Source organism: Eucalyptus grandis, chromosome 2 (genome assembly GCF_016545825.1).
Source record: "Eucalyptus grandis isolate ANBG69807.140 chromosome 2, ASM1654582v1, whole genome shotgun sequence".
In the NCBI taxonomy this organism is placed as follows: domain Eukaryota; kingdom Viridiplantae; phylum Streptophyta; class Magnoliopsida; order Myrtales; family Myrtaceae; genus Eucalyptus; species Eucalyptus grandis.
The window spans coordinates 22,064,021-22,089,536 of NC_052613.1; the positions used below are offsets into that span (position 1 = coordinate 22,064,021).

At 38.2% G+C, this 25,516-nt stretch overlaps 2 protein-coding genes and 1 long non-coding RNA gene across 3 annotated transcripts; all 3 read right to left on the minus strand.

Moving 5' to 3' along the window:
• Positions 1–4,199: 4,199 nt before the first annotated feature.
• LOC104434742 ((-)-germacrene D synthase) lies at positions 4,200–12,652 on the minus strand. Its single transcript, XM_039306873.1, has 7 exons — positions 12,371–12,652; positions 6,385–6,664; positions 5,667–6,042; positions 5,222–5,440; positions 4,985–5,123; positions 4,566–4,817; positions 4,200–4,496 (listed from the first exon to the last, which is right to left on the minus strand). Exons 1-7 carry the CDS (start codon positions 12,650–12,652, stop codon positions 4,200–4,202), a joined length of 1,845 nt encoding a protein of 614 aa, XP_039162807.1.
• A 5,526-nt stretch (positions 12,653–18,178) lies between these two features.
• Positions 18,179–20,383, minus strand: LOC120290933. Its single transcript, XR_005548728.1, has 2 exons — positions 19,701–20,383; positions 18,179–18,367 (listed from the first exon to the last, which is right to left on the minus strand). It is a non-coding gene; the product is annotated as an uncharacterized LOC120290933 (long non-coding RNA).
• A 3,367-nt stretch (positions 20,384–23,750) lies between these two features.
• Positions 23,751–25,356, minus strand: LOC104434741 ((-)-germacrene D synthase). Its single transcript, XM_039306874.1, has 5 exons — positions 25,217–25,356; positions 24,773–24,991; positions 24,536–24,674; positions 24,171–24,368; positions 23,751–24,047 (listed from the first exon to the last, which is right to left on the minus strand). The coding sequence occupies exons 1-5, from the start codon at positions 25,354–25,356 to the stop codon at positions 23,751–23,753; spliced, it is 993 nt and encodes a 330-aa protein (XP_039162808.1).
• Between the last annotated feature and the right edge of the window lie 160 nt (positions 25,357–25,516).

Below are 25,516 nucleotides of genomic sequence, written 5' to 3' on the forward strand. Positions count from 1 at the left end.
TGTACACTTTATTTTAAAAAAAATAACAATAAGGAAAATTTTGGTACGAACTTAAAATATTTATTCCGTTCAAAGCAAATATGATCAAGTTTAGAATGTTTGTTTTCACTTAATATGAACAAAATTAAATTGATAAGCATTTCATGAGAATGATAATTTAATACCAAGTTCACATTTTATTAAAAAAAAAACAATTGGAAAAAATTTGGAACAGAAATTTTGTACATAACCAAACGTGTTTCTGTTCTTTTTCTATTCCAGAAACAGAATTTTTTTACGATTACCAAACGTGTTTCTGTTCTTTTTCTATTCCGAAACAGAAATTTTATACGATTCAAACGCGTTTTTGTTGAAATTGTTCCCAGAAGAAACACTTTTTTCTATTTCTGTTTCTGGAACAATTTTTAAACAAAACGCAAACAAACGCGCCCTTATTGTTCTCGGGAACAATTTTTAGAAATAAGTTATTTTCTTTTTTTTTTCTTTTTCCTTTTCTTCTTCTTTGTCGGCTGCTACCCCCAACCGCCACCGACTACTACCGCCTATGATTGCACGACCGTTGCCACTGTCGATGATGCTGCCAACATCGTCGCCCGCCACCATCAATGAAGGCAGTTGGTGGTAACGGGCGGCGACATCTACGGTCATCGTCAACAGTTGGTGGTGACGATAAGGAAGAATAAGAAAAAAAAATTAAAAGAAATTCTACATTACAAATTTTTTTGTAATTCATATCAAACGCATTCCTATTCATTTTCCATATCAAAAATAGAAATTTTGTGTAATTACCGTTCTTTTATTGAAAAATTATTTGGGGAAATAAAAATAGAAAAAGACTATTTCTGAAAAAAAAAAAAATTGTTTCTCGAATAAAAGCATTAGCAAACGAACCTTCCTTCTCTGATTTCTCTCCAATAGCAAACTATTGCCCCTCTGATAGGTTGTGTTGATCTTTCACTGTGTGTCAATAAGAATATTCAGGCAAATGTCAGGGCGAAATGTCATCATCATCAAACTCTTCGCCCCATTCCGTGGGCACAATATCCTTGAAATTTATCCTTGGACTAATTGAATTTGAATAATTCACATAATAATCAAATTTGCCACTTGATTCTCCAAACATACCAGTTTCAGGATCTCCCTCTTCGTATCATTCTTTAAACAACTTCTTTTTGGGTTCTTATCAGGGATATCAACCCTCTCATACACAATTGCTCGAGGAACCTGGACCATCCGCGATTGAACATACCTTGCAGGCGTCTCCAATTTGTGGGACCTAAACCACTTGAGGTGGCATGTCATTCAGGATGATCTGACCCTCTCTTAGTGTTATTAGATTACCTTCTAAAATTAAGTCGAATATCTCATTCAACTTACATACATCAAATGAATATCTTTGGTTATCTTTTGCCTTGGCCATTATAGTTTCCTTGACGGGGCAGGTTTTAAGGTTTGACAAACATAAAGTTTATCGAGCATCACTATAGCAGCAACTATTTCTAGTCAAACTCATTATTAGAATCATCTTCACAATCAAGTTACATTATGTTTATAACCTTTATAGGACTTATTGTCCTTTTCTATTATAAGATTCTTATACTTTGCCACCATCACAATTGACCGGAACAAGTCGTTAAAGTGTTGGCCTTCAAGTCGCTCTCTTTGGTGAGTTGTCTAAAAGATTCTTCCCTTTGTCCTCGGGATGTTAAGCCACTCATCATTGAACGTATTGGCCTCTTGGCCCTTTTTGACAGCTTAGAATTGATCATTTTACCCCGCAATTCAAATAGATTGGTAGATTGGGTTATAAAGACCTTTAGATGTAGAACCTTCCCCTAAATTGGCTTTCTAAACCCCCTTCCCCTCTTTGGGAGATCCTGTATTTTGATGCCCCTTATTCTTGTGGGTGAGCTTGGGTTTAATGAGATGATATCTCTGTTTTGACCCCAAAAAAAAAAAAGTCACTCTCTTGCAGCAAACTTTAACCCATTGAAAGACACCGAGGTAAACTTTCTTTCATCAAGTGATAACAAACATTGATTTCTTTTATTTTTTTTTAATCGGGCAATTTATTGGTCCATAGATTCATTGTTGTACTGCCTGAACTAGCCAATTTGCTACTGTCACTTCAGAGACTATTCTATAGAAATTGGGCATAAGACAGTCTCCTCATCTTATCCCAATTATGAATTAAGTTAGGAGGCAAGTTAGAGGGAGTAACCTTAACTTCATGCAACCATCATGATTAGCATCACCACATTGAGCAAGAAACTTGCCAATGTGCTCTACTGTTGATCAATTGTCGTCACCAATAAACACATTAAAGTCAGTTATCTTATAACCTCCTGGGTACTGGACAGTGTCAACCTAATCTGGTTATGGTTTTTGGTACATGGGCCTGACAACACCTCCATCAAGGCCCATACGTTGCATTACCATGCTGGCCACTTGTTCAATTATGCACTAATCCCTTTTGAGAATCTTGGGCTTGCAAAGCCTGACCATCCTGCCCCCTAAGCAGAGAAGGTGGTCTTGCCTGATTATCCAACCGACAATTGAGGCCCGTATGGTATGGTCCCAAATTCTACGGAATTGCTACACCACCAGGTGGTAGAATTGTATTACCAAATGGTCTCACGTTGTTGGCGCTAGGTACCGATCCTACTAGCCTTTGACTTTCAGCATTTGGCAAAGGCACATTTTTAAATGTTCCGGATTGCCGAATTGTTATTACTTCCACTTGTGTTAGCCTGAACAAGGTTACTTTAATCATTCCCATTAACAAGGCCAACTATATTGGAGTTTGTAGCCGCTGGTGACCTCAGGCCTCTGCTAGATTCTCATCGCTGGCGGCGGAACCATTTGACCTAAATTACCAACGTTATTTAATTGGGTAGAACTTAGAAGAAGTTGAAGGAACACACCCCATCATCGCCCGACTCTATTGCATTGGAAACGGTTGACTTGATGGCCCTGGCCTTGAAGTTATTTCATTCATCACATTAACAATCATAGGCCTAATCACTCCGGCATGGTGATTTACCGCATGGTTGACTATGTCATTCTGTGGTTCCTCGACTACGTCACATAGTTGACTATCGAATTTGGTTCCAACTTCCTCCTCTTTTCATAGGTGAGATTTCTCGAAATGTCAACAATATTCTCCCCTTGGAACGGCTAATAACTCCAATTAAGCAAACCTGTAATTGTTGCATTATGGGGACTATTATCGTCACCAACGAAATTTCTAGGCTCTTGACTCCTAGACCACACCGTTGTGCTTACTCAAATCGAACCACTATGGCCCTACCAACCATGTCAAAAAGACATTACATCGCAGTCAACGAATACATTTCTTCAAAGGTTGGATTTCTATTTTTTCAATGAATCGGATTCTATGGTGATTCGGATAGGAAATAATTTGCGTAACAAGGATCATTAACTCTAAATAAAGGTAAATCTAAAGAATTTGAGGATAAAATTTATAAATCGATGAACTAAAATTGAAAAATTCTGCAAGTGTATATTGATTGTTGGTCCTTATACAAATTTCAATTGTCCTTGAAATTTTTGGTTATCTTCAACTACCTTCTCCATAAGCAGTTACGATCCCTTGAATATCATCCAGCTCAACCATCAAGATAATATTCTTATACGGTCCTCACTTCACATCTTTTATGGTATGATTGACCATTTACCATCATATATCAACAATCGTTTTCGTCAAACGTCGCCTATATGATAGTGTTGGTGGTAACATAACATCAGAGATTGGTGGTTTATCAATTTGCAACTATACTTATCGATTGCTCTATCGACAAGTCAATTACGAACACCACATCGATCTACAAGGACTTGAATTATTCTTATTTTTGAATGTCAGCAACTTTGTCCAAAAATGTGAAACTTGCTTTCTAGTTCTGTTAATTATTATAATCTGTGCTGGTCAAAGAGCACAAAGACCATCATAAGCAAATATATTGATCGAGGAACTGAACCAGACATAGCTTAATATATTCTGATGCAACATTTTACGGACTCATTTTGTCCTCAATTCGAACTCTAGAAAAGAAAGGGGGCCCTCAGGCCAGAGAAGAGCGATGGTCAAGTGTTAACTCCCGATTCAAATTGCGCACAGATTCGCAGATGTCTAATGCAATCTATGACGCCTTGACAATTAAACTTGCTCCTCCAAACCATCACATTGGCAACGGATCGACCAACAGAGAAGTCACAACCTCTTTCATCTTGGTTCCAGCATTAGTGTAGTGATCTGTTTCACCAGTATACATCATGTGCAGGGCTTGTGTAAGATTGAGAATTCGCACGAGGATTGGCATGGGGACAACAGTTGGACGGCACAGCTCTTCATTAATGTCCTTCCATGCATTGGTCACTTGTTTACGGAGTTCCTCCTTAGCCTCTTCCTCAGTAACTCTATATTGTTTCATGAAACACTCCACAGCAGATGCCACATGACCTCTCTCTTTCTCAAACTGTGGAGAAAATCAATTAGATAAAATTTGGAAAAACTAATGTTGTTCGCTGGTATATCTTTTACAAACCTGGTGTCCGGCAATGTCATTCAAGAGCCGACCGATTATTGACGAAGCCTTCACCATCTTGGGGTCGTTGAATAAAAGCCAATCAAAAACATCTTTTGTTACAATATCTCCCATTCCCAGAAATGACCATGCCAATATCGATACAATACCAGAGCTGGGTAATGCAATGGACATGTACTCCTCCATTGTCGGTACATGGTTTTGGTGGAAGCATTTGGCTTCGACGAGATATGCTCTCGCTTGATTTTTCATCTGAGAATTCATTCCCGAATGTAAATCTACGTCAATATTTGAATGTTTAAGTGTTTGGTGGACTAAGATATATAATAGTCTCTCATCCTTATCTAGAAACCCGATGTTTTGTTATAAGTGGACAAAATAAAAATTGTATTTGATTGATGTAGCATCAAATGGCTTACCACTTCTTTTGCATAGAAGAGGCGATATGAACGTCCTTTTTGGGAGAATTCATAGCCAATTTCATCATACAAATCAAGAACTATCTTGTAACACTCTTGCATGTACTCTGGCAATCCATCTTTGGCATCAACATCCCACCTAAGTTCAAGTTGTGACCGAAGTTGACAATCCATCAAATTAGAATAAACAAGTTTGGAATTGGTAAATTGAGAAAAGCATCCAAGCGCAAATAGTACCTTTCAATTGCTTCCGTGAATAGTTCTAATTCTTCCCATGTTCCATAGACATCATAGATGTCATCAATAATGGAACCAACGCTGGACAATTTGGTTAGTATTTCCCTCGCGGCTTCATGCTCTGGCTCGTAATATTCTCCTAACCACCAGACATACATCTCCACGAGCCTATCTCTAGCAAATGGAAACTTCCTTTGTACATCTAAACCCTTCCACCACCTACAGCATACCAACAAATCCTATTTTAGGCAAACATAGCATTGACAAAATTTTGAGTTTATATATAAAAAGAACTTTAGACTGATGATCCAAAGAGATTAATGCTCCTTGTCACTTACAAACGATTTTTTTTTTGATGAGAAATTTAAATTGCATGAATCAATCTATGAAAAATTTGTTTTCTTAGAATATATAGCTACTTCAGACATGTCATCATGAAATTAACCTTGTAAGGTTGCCGAGTTCCTTTCGGTGTTGCTCTTGCACTAAGTTGAAATCAAGCTTAGCCAAGGACAGTAGGACTTCATTATGCGAAGGCTCTTCTTGGTAGAGTGGAATGTAATGCCTCGCCTCTAGCCTTGACATTCCCTTATGGATTGGCTGATTTAGGGCATGACTTACTTTTTTTCCGAGATGAAGGCTTGCTTTCCTTTTATCAACTGATTCAAGGTGAGTTGTAGTAAAGGCAAGTGCATCCTCCAAATTATCATCGCCATGATACCTCAGATGGCAAGCTTCAAATAGACTTAGTAATCCTTGCACGTCGGCAATGAGCGATTTGCCAAAATTCCCATCACCGTCCTTGAACTTGTTAAAGATTTCTGTATGGCCAAATGGGGTGTGGGAAAAGATGCTATCATAAAATGCTATGAAAAACATCTTGTTCAATATTTAGATCAACTAGAAATGATGAAAAATTTACATACTAAACGAAATTAGAAGGAGGGACTATTCACCTTTTAAAGCAAAATTGAAGAACTCGAGATATGAGAATCATATAGAGATAAAGGTTAACAAATGAACAAATCAAAATTAGAGTAAACTAAAAATGTTAATGATGTTTGTTTTTTTTTTAAATATGATCAATAAAATAAATCATTAAACTTTTGTCAGCAATATAATTTTGCCAATTGATCGATCAATGAGAATTGAGCATCACATACCACATGAAACACGGTAACCACGCTGTCTCAACAATCGAAAGAGAAGAGCAACCGTGTCTAGGTCATTGTCGTTATCATCACAGTGATACTCAAAATAACCTTTGCGGATTTGTTCCAGCTCCTTATCTATCTCAAGTTCAAAATGGTAGGTGATTCCTAGGCGTTGGATCTGATCAATCAAGTTCAACTTTTCCGCAGGCTTATACATTGCACTTGTCAACATCTTCCCCACTTCTCCTTTCAATCTCTCAATTCGTTCCTCTGCTATGACATGAGGACGCTACAGCAAATATAAAATTGTAAGTTCAAAACAAATTAGAGGATAATCACTTAAATTTAGTTCAACGGGAACTTCTTCTGTTTCTTTATCAGATGTAGTAGGATGGTGCAAAATAATTCAAGATAATTGCGTTCTATGCTTTTTGTATTTAGAAAACATAATGATCGAAAACATTTCAGAATACAAACCAAGAAAAAGAAAAATTTAAATGCTACCATTGAGTTGGAGTCGGAAGCATATTTGAGAAAGTAATCTCCCCATATGCTTGGATGAAAATTTGCCGATCGGCGTCCTTCAACGCAGCCCGTTTCTTGAGGAAGAGAAGAAGATGGGATTACTGAAAATCGAGCAGACATTTACGTTTCACTATTTTCTAAATGTAGGTGCCTGACGAAATACAGACGAAGAACACAAGAGGAGAGGATAGAGGCTTTTCTGTGAGTGTCTCAGCCTTACTGATGGGGGTATTTATAGGCTGTATGTCATCCTGCGTTTGAGAGAATAATGAACAGAAAAGACAACAGTCTATTTTATTAAAGCCCGCTCTTCCCCCGTTTCTCACGGGTGGGCTACCAAGGTTGAAATAGCTCGTACCTTCAGAGCTAATGCATGTGTCTGATTGTGCACGAACCGAGGCCAGCACTAGCTTCAAATGGCACAAAACAAGTGAAGTTCATTTCGGTAAGAAACTTAGCGATAGTAGTGCCGCCTAAATTAGTTTAATATTTTTAAGGAATATGAGCAATAAGAGTCCTAAAACTTATTATGATAGTATAGTTAAATTCTAAAATTTACAAAATATACAATCAAATTCTAAAACTTATTAAATTGGTGCAATAAAATTATTACATTAACTTTGTCCAAATTGACTAACGGAAAATACAACCGTGATTTTCTTTAATATTTTCTAATTTCTACGTGACGATGACTTGACTAAAACACAAAACATAAAGTTAAAATGACGTTGTTTTAATCTGAATATGATTTTTAATTTATATCCTTATTTTTAAAACCTTTCTGAGGATTGAATTACCTAAAAGATAAATTTCTTGTTCTAATTGCGTCCTACTTTGGTAGTAATTTATTTATAACTCGACTAGGCTCTGATTACAAGTTGATTCGACATGCTTTGCCTTCTCTTCTCTTTTGACTATGGCTAATGTCCGTATCAATTATTTTCGTGATTGCTTCGCCAAAAACCGTCAACAAGTACCTTTCAAGCTAGGGAATGATGATTTCGAGCAAAAAAAGAAACATGAAAAGAGATATGGAATGATTCTTTGTCGGAAAATGTACGGAGAATAAGGGAAAAAAGCTTATTTTATTACAGCACTTTCTTCCGCGTTAATGTTTTCCACGTGTAGGCCACCAAGGTTGACTAGCTTGTGAATGCGACGATGGAACTAGTTCCTGTCAATCCGAGCTAATGCGGGTGATTGTGCACGAAAATGATGATGGTGGAAGTAAACTAAAGAATGAGGCCAGCACCGACTTGGAAAATAGCATAAAACAATTGAAGTTCTGGATCATTTCGCATTAAAAAAATAAAAAAAAGATACTGGCACAGCCATATGATTTCGGAGAGAAAAAAGGATAAAACTTAGGAATACTAGTGCCGCCTAAATTAGCTCAGTATTTTTTTAAAACCTTTCCAAAGATTGAATTAGCTAATTTTTTTCTTGCTCTAATTGTATTTAACTGGGTAGTAAATCATATATAACTCAACTTAACTTGAGTTGGCTCTAATAATTAGTTGGCTCGACATGCTTTGCTTTATCTTCCGTTTTGGTTAGGGTTATTATCTATATCAACTGTTTACGTTATAGTTTCATCAAAAAAAAAAAAAAAAAAAGTCGACAAAGCACCTAACCTATCAAAGTATGGATCAATGAACCAATCAACAAAGGATGTGAAGGGTCCTTTATGTTGGCAGGAAACTTAACTAACAAGAAAATTAAAGGTACTAATTCCGTAAACAATCATGTCTAGTCATGTAAAGATATTGAAAATACAAAGATAAGCCGGAAGGTAAAAGTCAATAACTGGTGTTCATTAGTTAATTGACGGTTCCGTTACAAATGGTTATAAAACAAACCCACTACTCAATAGTCATTGCGTCTCCCCCCTCTAATGCCTAGCCTCATCACTTACTTCTAAAGATTGTGGTTCCACTTCAAGAAAAATTTCAACTACCCATGTTTCCCGGCCCCTATCATTAGGGCTCCTTCCATGACCTATTGGTTATGTTAATATTATAGCTAAATTTGTCGGCTCTATTACTTAGGGTGCATTTGTTTGGCGGAAAGTATTTTCCGATTTCTAGACCTTTACCTTTTTGGTTGGTGAAAAATAACTAGTCAACTGAAAACACTTTCTAGTCAACAAAAATATTCATGCATAAATTTAGGAAAGCAAATTCATAAATCTAAATAAGTGAAAACACATTTTGGAATTGTTCATCTTGAATAGTTTATTTTATTTTATTTTGATATTTTAATTTTAATTTTGCTTTTCTATTTTTTTTTTGTCATTTTCCTTCTTCTTCTTCAGCCAATCATCGGCCACAATTAAGGTTAGCAGCCGGTCACAGGCAAGCTCAGGTCACGCCATTTCCAATGAGCTCGAGCCTTGCCAATTTGGCAAGATTCCAACTCACTAGCCTCAAGCGAGCTCGACCTCATCGACCCGCACCTGTGGCTAATAAACATTAGATTCTTCAAGGAACCCGAATGAAGATTGGGTACTTGTGGAGTAAATGAAGATTTATCATGTACTCAAGATGCTCTACTGCACTGATTTGTAAGTAACTACAGGTACATTCTTTCCTTTTGCATCATACCTTTACATTAGCATTTCCATGCATCATATAAATTGCATTTTAAAATGGAATTTATTTTCCAACAAAAAAATCATTCATGACATGTGCATAATCAAAATTTAGGTCTCAATTTGTTTTTGAAGACAACCTTTACGAGCTCACTTTCAAAGAATGGCAGCTATTGACACCTAAATTTTGGCAATCCAATCATTTATTGCATAGAAAATTCGAGATTGCATAGCCTTTTTTTATTATTGCATTGGACTGGTGACATATAGGTTTGAATTGGTGATTCTAAGCTTTAATTTGACGAATTGGGCTAAGCCCATGAAGAGAGAGAATTAGCCCGAGCCCATTTTTTTTATGATGACCGAAAATTAACTTATGAGGAATGGCGATTTAATATTTTTGATGATATAATGGTGGATTTTTCGTATATCCGTGCAATCTATTCATATATTCTCGATAAGGACAGGCGTAGGAATGAGATATTGCAAGCTCATCTTTGCAAGATTCGGAATCAGGAAAATTCTATTACGATCAAGAACTTTTGGTAATATTCGGTCAATTTTTGGGTTGTTGGATGATCCAATGGAAAAGAATTTTTTGCTGATCCTGTTAATGTAAACGCGCGGCGACCAATTCTCTTGTTTGTGGGGGAAGAAAAGAAATAAAGGAAAGAAAAGGATGCGGATGGGTTACAATTTTTGCATGGTCAAAGGTGGAAGGAAATTGAAAAAGAAATTGTGTCTTGACCATGTAATATGTGATTTTGTTTCTTTCCTTGGTGGGCTCCTTTCCTTTGCATATAAAAGGGGTGCTCTGTTTCGATCGGGAGGGGGGGGCCACACAATTCCATACACGGCCACGTTGAGAATGCATTGAGAGACACACATGAGAAGGGAGGGAGGGGGACCTCTCTCGACCAAGTCGTGAGACTCCCCTGCCGCACAGGACTTGTGCCACTTGCCATTGCGCCTCTGCCATTGTTGTGCCTCACCGCCCGTGACGCTACTTTAAGTAGCCTGCAATTCGCGATGATTAGTTGCTGATCTGACGACGCTGAGCAGCTGCCTCTAGCTACACGTCCCCTATTGCTGCCACTCACCACCCCCATCGTCGTCCGTACTGCCGTGTCTAGTACCCGAGCTATCGCCTTTCACCACTACTGCTCACCCGACTGAACCGCGAGCTACCAACGACACCGCCCCTGCTGTCCAGACGAACCAGACCACCAACAGATACCTTTATCAACGACCTCAGCCTCAACTACTTGCTGTTCAAATTGTGCCATCGATTTTCTTTGCTTTGCGGGTTGAATTGTGCGCCGGCGAACACCGCATCATCGGGGCCGCACAACTCAAAAGGACATTGAGAAAGCCACGAAGTTTCTCCTTTCCTTGGGGTTCGGGCTTCACGGTTCCCAGTTTGGTCCGGTTCCATCCAAAAACCGGGAACCGGACCGAGATGACCCGATTCCCACTTTTCTGGACTATGGACTGAACCGGTTGGTCTTGGAACCGAGAACTGGACTGGACCAACCAGTTCGGTCCGGTTCCAATAAACCATTACTTGTTTTCATTTCATTTAATAAAAGAATAAATGGTAATTACTAGTAAAGTAACGCACGATATTATGATCCAGTCAGATTTTCTTATTCACTTTGTGACCAACAAAGTGACGCGTTGTTAAATTATACACGTCAACTTTGTGGAAACATAAATTAAAATCCTGCATCATACCCTATGTCATTGCACTGTTATGAAACAAAAAAATAAGCTAAAGATCCACACAAATTTGAAATATCAGAGAATTTTTTCTTTCCAAACATACTTCACACACTCATCTTCATTCTCATGAACATAAATGTTATTAGAGAGGCAAACAACAAAGAAAAAATAGAATCTAAACTCAACAAAAATTCAACACACAGTTTGGCCATTGTTCAATACCATCCATTGGCCGTCATAGCTAATCTAGAACAAACCCTCCATGGAATAAAAAACAAAATCAAATTCCAAAATTAACACAAGAGAAATACATTTGACATTAAACTACATCTTGCCGAATCACTCAGTGTTGCATGGCCCGAGAGGAATAGATTCTTTGTTCAAGCAAGCAAAATATGATCAAAGCCGAGAGCCCAAAACTTGCTAATAGTTCTGCAATAAGTATATATGATAACTCAACATTAGTTTTAAAGTAGAATTACTTTTAATTGAACTCAAATAATTAATGAAAAATCTCACCACATATATTTCTTCCACGTGAACTTGCAAACTTTATTTACCGGTAAACTCCGAATGAACATCATTCATATCTAACAAAAAAAAATCTTAAATAAAGTATTCACTTATTAGATATACAAAGAATTACAAGATAAAAAGATACATCGATAACTTATTCCATTCAAATCTTTCCGTATTCTCACTGCACTCTTCAACATTGTAGAAGTTAAAGAACTTCGAAAGCTTTCAAGCACACGACTGGATGTATTGAAAGTCAACTCCGAAGCAACGATTGTTACGAGAATAGATAAAATATCTCGAGCCATCAAAGAAAGGATTTCAAATTTTTGGCTAGTAGTTTTCCACCACATCAATAGGTCAAGATCACGACTTTCTTCACGTTCGGCTTTAAGATACTTATCGAGCACATATAGCTTACCCGTGGACACTTTTTTCTCCTTGCGAAAAAAGATATCAAATGCCTTGTCTAAATTCAAATCCTCAACCAAATCAAGATCATCTTTCTTACCCTCCTCATGGTTATTAGGATCCCAACTACTATCAATATTAATAAAAAAGTTGACGACCCAAATTTCTATCATAAGAATTAAGATAAGATTTTTCATAAAAATAAAACAATCTTTTCAGGGCAATTCTCACCTTATCATACATTTCATCAACTTTTGCACTATCGTCATAGATTAATCTATAATAATACCGCACATAGCTCATCTTTCTTCTCGGATCCAATATCACCGCGATCAACATCATCATATTCACTTTTTCAAAACTCCCATAGTATTTGTCAAACTTCTTATTCATCTTTGCACCAATAACTTCCAAACTATGATCTAAAGCCTTCTTCGCTTGTTTCAAAGTTTTATCTAAAGTTGCTATCTCATTAAAATAATCATTCATAGTGATATATAGAGTCCCGGACATCTTGTTAGAGGTATCATAAAACTTTTTTAAAAATACTAAAAAGATTCTGGCATATTCCCAATTTTCATGTTTAGGAGTGTCATAGTCAAGCTTACTTAAGAAAGAATGATCATCTTCTTCCATCTTTTCAAAAGCTTTTCTGAAATTTAAGGTAGTATCCAACATGAGATAAGTTGAGTTCCACCTATTTGTGACATCAAGACAAACCATGCACCTCATGTGTAAAACATCACCTTCTAAGATCAATAACCTATCTCTTGATAATTTTTCTTTTAAAAAACCAATGGCAACATCATTAGAACTAGCATTATCCACAATGATTGTTGACACTTTTTTCTCTATTCCCCACTCATAAATGCGTTTCCCAATCATTTTCTTGATATCCTTGCCCTTATGACTAGGCATCACCATAAAATTGATTAATTTTTTTGTGCAATTTCCAGTCGTCGTCAATAAAATGTGCGGTGAAATATAAATAATTCAAATTATGGATGGAACTCCATGTATCGGTTGTGAGTTCAATCCTAGGCTTAAGCTTGCCAAAGTAAGTCTTCAATTTTTTTTTCTTACAAAGATATAACTTCATGCAACCTCTAGCCACTGTAAATCATGAGATGTGATGAAAGAGAGGTTGTAACTGATCAATAAAATCACGGAATCTAACACGCTCAACCATCGAAAAAAGGTAGTTCATCCGTTATGATCATTCGAACAAGCATTCGTCTACAACAATTTTGATCGAATTCCCATATTGATAAGACATTTACACTACCATCAGTACTAGTATGCCCCATTGTTATCTCTTGTACTCTACGTGGGGTGAAATTTTTTTGCTTCTTATCTATGTTGCGAGGATGCTCATTGCACATTTTCAAGTGCTTCGACATAGCGAAAGTACCTTCTCGGTTTTGCCCTTATGAAAATGGAGCCAGACTGCTGATGTTCGTTTACCAGAACTAGGAAGACAAGTATTAGATACATTGTTTGTGTTGGATGCCACTTCAAGGTTTTCAATTTCTTCACATTCATGTTTTAGTGAGTCCATCATAGAATTCATATCATCATTTGATTGATCCACTTCCGTTGACATATAAATAGATCGCTTGAATCAAGCAAAACATTATAATGAGCCATCAAACTATCATATTCATTTACAATAATAGGGATACTAAAGATATGATTGCAACCTTACTTCTTAATGTCATGTCCATATTTATCGTATAACTATACCTACCAAAATAGATACTAAAAAGTTAAGCAAGTATTAAGTTGCAACTCAAGCAAGAGCAGATTTTTAACAGCCAAAGTGATACTTTTTCTTAAAAAATGGACCATAGACAGACCAAAAACAAAATTTCATATACTTAAATCGATCAAATAGAGAATGCCAATGAAAAAGGGTTGAATGAACACTCCAAAACTACAACTCTTCCAACACAAACTCACTCGAAAAAGGAAAATTGAAGACTTCCACCAATTCATAACTAGTCAAAGCATACAAGCGATTCCAATCAAAATCCTTGAATCAAAATACCATCCGCAATTCGCATCAACAAACCAGAAAAATCAGACATGACAACATAAACCTTAGTGCCCCTGAACCAAACTCATTCCTGACCATCATATGATTGGTCAAAACCTCAGTGCCCCTAAACAAAACTCATTCCTGACCATCATAAGATTGCCCCCGAATCAATCAATCAATTGGCAATTAAAATTTTCACAACTTGTGGAGAAAGAGAAAATGTACCAATTTTGACGATGGAAAGGCGTTTGAGCGTCGAGCAAGGCTAGAGGCAAGGTCGTGAGAGGGGAAGGTGTCGACGTCGAGGCTTAAGGAACTCGATTGAAGCTAGGCATGAGGCGAGGCTGCAACTTATTGCTACATGCTTCGCACGACCTATCGGCAGACACATTTAGAGACCGAACAACCAAGCAAACTCCAATGAGACTGCCGCACCTATGTCAAGTGAGATCATATTGAAACAAACGCTACAAAAAGACAGCGATCTAAAACCAATGAAAGTGAAGGCAAGAAACACACCTGTGTTAGTCAAGAAGCAAACGTCACTCCAAAGAGCAAAACTACACAAATCTCGGGCAAAGCAAAGGAGGAAGAGAGCCAAGCGTCAGAGTGAGAGAGGTGTTAAGGCGAGGCACTCGCCGAGCATTAGAGCGAGGTGTTGAGGCGAGGAGCTCGAAGAAGGAAGAGAGTTGAGTGTCCAAGCAAGCACGGTGTGAGGCGAGACCTCGTGGATAGGCGCTTAAAGGAGGAAGAGAGCCGAGCGTCTGAGGGAGCGAGGTGTGAGGCGAGACGTTGTGGCAAGGTACTCGAAGGAGAAGAGAGCCGAGCGTCTGAGGAGCGAGGTGTGAGGCGAGACATTGTGACGAGGCACTTAGAGGAAGAGAGCTGAACACCGGAGCGAGTGAGGCGTGAGGTGAGGCGTTGGGGACGAGGCGTCGAGTGAGCAAGAGGGGAGGGGTTATGGTTTTGAGAGGGAAAGGAAAAGTGAGAATTGCCACTGAATTGGATTGCAAAATTTGGGAAAATGGAAGTTGATGTGATGGCTACCGTAGATTAGAGTAGAAACAAAAAAAAAAAAAAAAAAAAAAAGAGGGGTCAGGGTTACAAGAGGGAAAGGGAAAGTGAGAATTGCAAAATTTGGAAAAGAAAACCTCATGTGATGGTTACTGTAGATTAGTTCAGAAACTTAAAGAAAAGGGGAGGGATTAGCTTAGAGTTACGAGAGGAAAAATGAACATGATGGTGATGGGTACTGTAGAATAATTTAGAAACTAATATATATAAATGGTCGGTCCGGTTCTGACCCCGAAACCGGGAACTGGATCCCAAAAATAGGAACTTGAGACTGGACCGAGACCCTCTAGAATCGCTCGAAAACAACCGGTCCAGTCTAGTCCGGCCGATTCTCGGTTCGGGCGATTTCCGTTGCACACCCCTAATGTTCAGTTTGTCCTATTCAGTGGGTTTGATGCCACAAAGTTCCATCCCAATAATAGTCCAATGCTTCAAGCACCCTGCATTAGCAAAGTCAACATCTGTATGGGTCCCTGTTGCTGCGCAAGACCACCTCCTTGACCAACGTTAAGATATTTTGGCGAATTCCTAGTTTCGGATTAACGCACGAGCGATGCAATAGTGGTGATCCAACAAGCTCTCAGTCAAAAACGAGCATAATCTCGATTTTTATTTGCAGGTTTTTGCTGAGTCTTCGTCACGACTAAACCACGTGTAATCGTGTCCCGATGACAAGATCAATACCGTTCGCCACTGCCTTGCCATTGTTGCTGTTCACTGTCGAGGAGCCGACCGGTCCGATTGCGCATAGTTCAAATTTGGAAGCCAATATTTGAATTAGGTAAAAATTTTGTCTAATTTGATTTCCGAATATTTCGTTTCTTTATTTAAAATATCTCGATACACATGATCGATGTTCATGATATATAGTCCTATCCATAATCTCAAGTAGCCTCTTAAATTGTGAAATCTTCCTAATTTCACAACGTGCATACGATTGATAGTCTGATTTAACGCCTGAAATATGACTCGCAATCGCACGAGAAAATCGCCAATCCGATCTCACGCTCGAGATACGATTTGCGATTTTTGTTAAAATTGGCTAATCCGATCTTATGTACAAGATACAATCTGTCAATTTATTAGATGGATATCAATCATATCTTACCTGATTTGCAGTCATATTGTTTGAATTGATTTTGTTTCCAGAAAAGAAAACTCAAAAAAATATATTTGAGTTAGAGTAGGTTCACGTTAGAATATGGCTTCTTTTAGGGTTATTTTGCATGTTTATAATAGGAAATTTTATTTATTTCGAATTTTGGAAATAAAAATCCCCAAAAAACAGTAATTTAGGATGTTATTTTTCCTTTCATTAATTTAAATTGCATGTTTAATTATTGAGTAATTTTAATTTCGAAATTTAATTAAAAATAAAAGAAAACATAAAATATCATGCACATGTCATGTAGAATTAGGTCATCCATTGCACGTCATCTAAATGTGTAAATGTTAGAATAGTTGCATTAATCATTTTCTATCACTAGATTAGGTCTTTTAATAAATGTCGCGTGACATATAGTTCGCATGTTAGGTTGTATATTGCATGTCATTTTAGTTAAAATAATTTTGTACGTCATTGCATTGCATTGCACGTAATTTCTAGGCTTCATTTAAATAAATAAAAATCTTGAAAAAGATTGAGTGATTGCGTGTCAATTAGAAATCATATCTAGCACCGTTGATATGAATTATTATTTAAGATTACAGATGATTTCGTTGCTATGAGGTAAGTCCCATAATTTATTTATTGCTTTATTTTGGTGTTAAATTGGTAGTTTGTGCACCCACATGATCATCTCACATGTTAGGGAAATAAATTAAAATCAACTCAAGCTGCTTGCAAAACATTTTTTCGAAATAAAAGAGAGAGGTACCAAAATGGCATTAGAGAAATCTAGCATAATCAAGTCCCCGAATTCACAATCTCTAGTTCGCAAGAGTAAAGTAAATCTTCCGTTACTTTACTTGGGTTTCTAATCAACTCACTAAAAATAGATTAGTGGCAACTCATAATTGAAAAATCATTTGCATGTTAAAAACTTGAACCTAAGTTGTGAATTAGTATGAGCTTGGGAGAATTCAAGCTAAGTTTAGGCTTAGTAATCCATTAGTCAAACCCTAGGTAGTGCATTCGAGGTTAGGTCGCGACAATACCAGTTTCAGGATCTCCCTCTTTGTATCATTCTTTAAACAACATCTTTTTGGTTTCTTACTGGGGGTATCAATCCCCTCATACACAATTGATCCAGGAACCTAGACCATCCGCGGTGGAACATACCTTGAACACCTCTCCAATTTGTGGTACCTAAACCACTTGAGGTGGCATGTCATTTAGGATGATCTGACCCTTACTTAGTGTCATTATATTATCTTCTAAAATTAAGGATGATCTGACCCTTACATACATCAAATAAATATCTTTTGTTATCTTTTGCCTTGGCCATTACAGTTTCCTTGATGGGGGCAGGTTTTAAGGTTTGACAAACATAAAGTTTATCGAGCATCATTATAGCCACAACTATTTCTAGTCAAACTCATTATCAGAATCATCTTCACAATCAAGTTACATTATGTTTATAACCTTTATAGGACTTCTTGTCCTTTTCTATTATAAGTCTCATATGTTGCCACCATTGCAGGTGACTGTAACAACTTGTTAAAGTGTTGGCCTTCAAGTCACTCTCTTTGGTGAGTTGTCCGAAAGATTCTTTCCTTTGTCCTTGGGATGTTGAGCCACTTATCATTGAACGTATTGACCTCTTATGTCATGCCCCGATCCTCGGGTGCGCGCCCATCCCTAAAACGGTCGATTTATTTGCGACATCCCAGGAAGGTCGCGGACCCATTCTTTTATATACGCATGCGGAAGCTTAATAAAATCCCAGACAATCAAACAATGGGGTAGAAAAGTAGGATCATATATATATTTTCAAACCAAGACGAGTCTTTATAGACAAACCGGTTAATTATAAACTTAGGCTGTTTACAAAATTAACGGTTTATCAAAAAGGGGACTGTCTTAACATCCACTAGTCAGACCCATTTGCCGATTCCTCAGCCTCCACCTTCCGAACTTCAGGACTTCCGGTCCTCCACGATCGTCATCTAGGAACCTGAAATATTTTCCCCAAACCGAGATAAGATTATGTCTCAGCAAGTTCTACCCCCACTAAGACCCAATTAGGAAGCTAATACGCCATAAGGGTTGCCTAAGCACAACACAAGTCAAAGGGCTTACCTTGGCATCAGTTCCTTTCCTGCACATTAGTTTAATTAATAATACCGATAACTGACAAACAATCACATTCCACCAATCGGATCGACTCGCGATCAATCGATTTAATCGATTACATGTCACCACGACCTTCCCGGTCGGTACATTCAATATTATCTATAAAGTCCGACCATAGTCTAGGACTGCTCACCCAAAGCTGATAATAGATAGCATAGCTCGCCCAAAGCTGATAGATATAGTATACTATGTATATGCTCGCCCAAAGCTGATAGATTAGGGCCCCCAAGCCAATTTAGTATACTATATATGCTCGCCCAAAGCTGATAATAAGGTATACTGCTCACCCAAAGCTGACATATCGCCCGTAGGTCAATATAGTATACCGGTATACTGCTCACCCAAAACTAACATATCGCCCGAAGGCCGATATAGTATACCACTCCAACCATATAGTCAATTCATCATTTTTATCATTCACGATAAATAGCCGTGTGTGGTACACAATGGCCTTAGCCAAAATATAATAATTTTAATTAAAAATATCCCACCAATTTCATCAGCCCATTACATATTTTTGGCGCTATAACCGACGCCCCGGTTATTTCTCCATTAATAACCAAAATCATATAATTTAGGAATAAATCCTAAATTCCCAATTAATTCGATTCAGCACAAATTAATGCTCAAATAAATAAACGGATTGCACCACGATAATCAGCATGGAATTTTGGTCGTTGGCCATCTAAATCTTAATTTCCGAAATTTAATTAATTAATTAATTAATTTCGAAAATTAATAATTAATTACAATAAATTCAATTTAGCTCAAATCGGAGCTCAATTAAACAAACGGACTTCACCACGATCATTAGCATAAAATTCCGGTCACCGGCTATCCCGGTCAAAATTTATGGAAAATAATAAATAATTAAATTTATTCCGAAAATTAAATATAATAATATTATATTATAATTATAATAGTACAAATTGAATTAATTATTTAATTTAAAATAATTAATTAAGGCTTAAACAAGATTACTTTAATCCAAACATTTACTTAGCCTTAATTAATTATCCACTAAACTAATCACATCCCTTAATCCACTTAACATTTAAATAAATTAATCTAATCACCTAAACCTACTTAGCTTAATCTAAACATCCCTTAAACCAGATTAATTTACTAAGCGGGGATTAGTGAGTTAAACTCACTCGATTAGTGATCCGAGCGGCTCAAATCGATGGGGACGCCGAGGGGATCGATTCACTCCAAGGCGGGCCTAGCTTCCGGGGTTGGGAAGCCGGCCAAAACGGGCCACGAATCTGCTGCCATACCCATTTTTCTCCTCCCCGTTCGCTGCTGGTTGAGGCCGGAAAAAAGGCAGATCCAAGTTTGGTTGAGGCATGTAAGGGCTTAGATGGACGGAGGAGGCTGAACCGGACCTAGGCGGTGGCGGTAGGAGCTCCGGCGGTGGTCCACAGCAGCTAGGACGAGCTGGACAGCTCGCTGAAACAGAGAGCTGGGTGAGAGGGAGGCCGAGACGAGCGGGGCAGTGGCGAGGCAACGGCGTGTAGCTCGACGGCGAACGGTGGGGGGCAAAGGCGCGAGACGGCGGTCCAGCAGCTAGCTGGCTGCTCCGACGTCCTCAGATCCGCTGGGTCTTCGAGTAAGAACCAGAGATGGAGGAGAGAGACCGCGACAGGAGAGGAAGGGGGAAGACGGAGGGCACGCGGCCAGGGCCGAGCAACGATGGCATGCGGCGACGTGCGGCGGTGGGTTTGGCTCTGGCGGAGGCACGCGACTTCTCCAGCTTCGCTGGTTTGCTCGATTCCATCGAGCAAGAAGAGAAATGGGGAAGAAAGGGTCGACTGGGAAGAAAGAGGGAGGAGAGAGAAGGAAAAGGGGGGCATTCCTTTTCTTTTTCTCTTTATTTAATCTCCCAAAAATTGGCCCACCACTTGATGATGTCATGTTCCACTATCTCCAATTTCTCACAATCTTAGTCCAATGGGTCCAATTTCTTTTTCCGCCGTGGCATAAAATCTCGTACACTTAATTCAATCAATTCTCAATCACACTGAGTCATCCGAGCTGCCTCCTAGGAGATGTGCTTCATACTTCTGTTCAAGGACTTTTCCCCATCAAATGATCCAACTTGCTCCCCAAAGATTCGATAAAAAATGGCCTTACTTTACTTTTCCGCCAAAAATCTCGATTGTAGAAAAATCTTCCGGAGATGAGTCGACGTTCCTAAAATGAATTGTGACTTGACAGAACTCTCAATTTTTGGATTCGGGTTCGATTTCACGGTTAATTTCAATTTGATGCGAATTTAGTGCGTCCTAATCTACCTGGTAGCTTTTAGGAAATTTTCTTGCATTTGACCCGTGGTTGATTATTCTCAAGCCACAAAGTACATATTCAATACATTGGCGACTCTCAATTGTCGTAGAAATCTCAAGGTTTCAAATATAGACATGGGGTATCAAGACGACAGAATAATCAGTTTAGTGCCGATCGACAAGAATTGTGCAATTAGGTGGAATCACCCACACTTAATCACATACCTTTGTCGAGTCAACTTATCTCCGATTTCTAATCGATCTTATTGTGTCGTAATGATCTCTTGTAGATTTGCACGGTCGAGCAATTGTTTCCTGATTGAATTCTCAAGTCTAATGCGTTAAAATTCCTTAACAGTTTCACCTAATAGACTAACTATCCCATGAGTGATCAGTTCAGGGAAAAGAACTATAAATGTATCGATGAAATGCCCAACTATTTCGATCGAAAGCAGAACCTAGATTTCAGGATGTCACATCTTGGCCCTTTGTGAGAGCTTAGAATTGATCATCTACTCCCGCAATTTAAATAGACTGATAGACTAGGTTATAAAGACCTTTTGATGTAGAACCTTCCCCTAAACTGGGTTTCTAAACCCCCTTCCCCTCTTTGGGAGATCCTATCTTCCGATGCCCTTTATTCTTGTGGGTGGGCTCGGGTTTAATGAATGATATCCCTATATCGACCAGAAAGAAAAATAAAAGTCGCTCTCTTGTAGCAAACTTTAACCCATTGAAAGACAATGCGATAAACTTTGTTTCATCAAGTGAGAACAAATATTGATTTCTTAAATTTTTTTAATCGAGCAATTTATTGGTCCATAGATTCATTGTTGTATTGCCTAAACTAGCCAATTTGCTACTGTCACTTCAAAGATTATTCTATAAAAATTGGGCATGAGACAGGCTTTCTATCTTATCTCAATTATGAATTGAGTTAGGAGGCAAGTTAGAGGTAATAACCTTAACTTTATACAACCATCATGATTAGCATCCCCACATTGAGCTAGAAACTTGCTAATGTGCTCTACTGTTGATTGATTGTCTTCACCAATAAACACATTAAAGTCAGGTATCTTATAACCTCCTGGGTACTGGACAGTGTCAACCTAATATGGGTATGGTTTTTGGTACATAGGCGTGATAACACCTCCATCAAGGCCCATACGTTGCATTACCGTACCGGCCTTTGAGTATCTTGGACTTGCAAAGCCTGACCATCCTTCCCACTAAGCAGAGAAGGTGGTGTTGCCTGATTATCAACCGACAATTGAGGCCTATGTGGTATGATCCCAAATTCTATGGAATTGCTACACCACCAGGTGGTAGAATTGTATTACCAAATGGTCTCGCGTTGTTGTTGTTAGGTACCGGTCCTACTAGCCTTTGATTTTCAGTATTTGGCAAAGGCACATTTTTTTAAATGTTCCGGTTTGCCGAATTGTTATTACTTCCACTTGCGTTAGCGTGAACAAGGTTACTTTAATCATTCCCATTAACAAGGCCAACTATATTGGAGTTTTTAGCCGTTGGTGACCTAAGGCCTCTGCTAGATTCTCATCGCTGGCGGTGGAACCATTTGACCTAAATTACCAACGTTATTTAATTGGGTAGAAGAAGTTGAAGGAATATACCCCATCATCGCCCGTCTCCATTGCATTGGAAACGGTTGACTTGATGGCCCTAGCCTTGAAGTTATTTCATTCATCACATTAACAATCATACGCCTAATCACTCCGGCACGGTGATTTACCGCATAGTTGACTATGTCATTCTGTGGTTCCTCGACTATGTCACATAGTTTACCATCGAATTTGATTCCAACTCCCTCCTCTTTTCGTAGGTGAGATTTCTCGAAATGTCAACAATATTCTCCCCATGATTTTGCTTTGCTGCTGCTTGAACGGCTAATAACTCCAATTAAGCAAACCTGTAATTGGTGCATTGTGGGGACTGATTGTCGTCACCAACAAAATTGATAGGCTCTTGACTCCTAGACCATGCCATTGCCCTTACTCAAATCGAACCACTATGGCCCTACCAACCATGTCAAAAAGATATTACATCGCAATTGTATCGTCAACGAATACATTTCTCCAAAGGTTGGATTTCTAGTTTCTTCGATGAATCTGACTCTATGGCGATTCGAACAGGAAATAATTTGTGTAACAAGGATCATTAACTCTAAATAAAGGTAAATCTAAAGAATTTGAGGATAAAATTTATAAATCGATCAACTAAAATTGAAAAATTCTGTAAGTGTTTATTGATTGTTGGTCCTTATACAAATTTCAATTGTCCCTGAAATTCTTGGTTATCTTCAGTTGCAAAACCTTCTCCATAAGCAGTTACGATCCCTTGAATATCATCCAGCTCAACCATCAAGATAATATTCTTATATGGTCCTCACTTCACATCTTTTATGGTATAATTGACCATTTACCATCATATATCAACGATTGTTTTCATCAATCATCGCCTATATGATAGTGTCGGTGGTAACATAACATCAAAGATTGGTAGTTTATCAATTTGTAACTATACTTATCGATTGCTTTATCGACAAGTCAATTACGAACATCACATCGATCTACAAGGACTTGAATTATTTTTATTTTTGAATGTCAGCAACTTTGTCAAAAAATGTGAAACTTGCTTTCTAGTTCTGTTAATTATTATAATCTGTGCTGGTCAAAGAGCACAAAGACCATCATAAGCAAATATATTGATCGAGGAACTGAACCAGACATAGCTCAATTTATTCTAATGCAACATTTTACGGACTCATTTTTTCCTCAATTCGAACTCTAGAAAAGAAAGGGGGCCCTCAGGCCAGAGAAGAGCAATGGTCAAATGTTAACACCCACTTCAAATTGCACACAGAGCAGATTCGCAGATGTCTAATGCTCCCCCAAACCATCACATTGGCAACGGATTGACCAACAGAGAAGTCACATGCTCTTTCATCTTGGTTCCGGCATGAGTGTAGTTATCTATTTCACCATTATACATCATGTGCAGGGCTTGTGTAAGATTGAGAATTCGCACGAGGATTGGCATGGGGACAACAGTTGGACGGCGCAGCTCTTCATTAATGTCCTTCCATGCATCGGTCACTTGTTTACGGAGTTCCTCCTTAGCCTCTTCCTCAGTAACTCTATATTGTTTCATGAAACACTCCACAGCAGATGCCACATGACCTCTCTCTTGCTCAAACTGTGGAGAAAATCAATTAGATAAAATTTGGAAAAACTAATGTTGTTCGCTAGTATATCTTTTACAAACCTGGTGTCCGGCAATGTCATTCAAGAGCCGACAGATTATTGACGAAGCCTTTACCATCTTGGGGTCGTTGAATAAAAGCCAATCAAAAACATCTTTTGTTACAATATCTCCCATTCCCAGAAATGACCATGCCAATATCGATACAAAACCAGAGCTTGGTAATGCAATGGACATGTACTCCTCCATTGTCAGTACGTGGTTTTGGTGGAAGCACTTGGCTTCAACGAAATATGCTCTCACTTGATTTTTCATCTGAGAATTCATTCTCGAATGTAAATCTACGTCAATATTTGAATGTTGAAGTGTTTGGTGGACTAAGATATGTGATAGTCTCTCATCCTTATCTAGAAACCCGATATTTTGTTAAAAGTGGACAAAATAAAAATTGTATTTGATTGATGTAGCATCAAATGGCTTACCACTTCTTTCGCATAGAAGAGGCGATATGAATGTCCTTTCCGCGAGAATTCATAGCCAATTTCATCATACAAATCAAGAACTATCTTGTAACACTCTTGCATGTACTCTGGCAATCCATCTTTGGCATCGACATCCCACCTAAGTTCAAGTTGTGACCGAAGTTGACAATCTATCAAATTAGAATAAACAAGTTTGGAATTGGTAAATTGAGAAAAGCATCCAAGCGCAAATTGTACCTTTGAATTGTTTCCGTGAATAGTTCTAATTCTTCCCATGTTCCATAGACATCATAGATGTCATCAATAATGGAACTAACGCTGGACAATTTGGTTAGTATTTCCCTCGCGGCTTCATGCTCTGGCTCGTAATATTCTCCTAACCACCAGACATACAGCTCCACAAGCCTATCTCTAGCAAATGGAAACTTCCTTTGTACATCTAAACCCTTCCACCACCTATAGCATACCAACAAATCCTATTTAAGGCAAACATAGCATTGACAAAATTTTGAGTTTATATATAAAAAGAACTTTAGACCGATGATCCAACGAGATTAATGCTCCTCGTCACTTACAAACAATTTTTTGTTGATAATAAATTTAAATTGCATGAATCAGTCTATGGAAAGTTTGTGTTCTTAGAATATATAGCTACTTCAGACATGCCATCATGAAATTAACCTTGTAAGGTTGCCAAGTTCCTTTCGGTGTTGCTCTTGTACTAAGTTGAAATCAAGCTTAGCCAAGGACAGTAGGACTTCATTATGTGAAGACTCTTCTTGGTAGAGTGGAATGTAACACCTCATCTCTAGCCTTGACATTCCCTTATGGATTGGCTGATTTAGGGCATGACTTACTTTTTTTTTTTAGATCAAGGCTTGCTTTCCTTTTATCAACTGATTCAAGGTGAGTTGTAGTAAAGGCAAGTGCATCCTCCAAATTATCGTCGCCATGATACCTTAGATGGCAAGCTTCAAATAG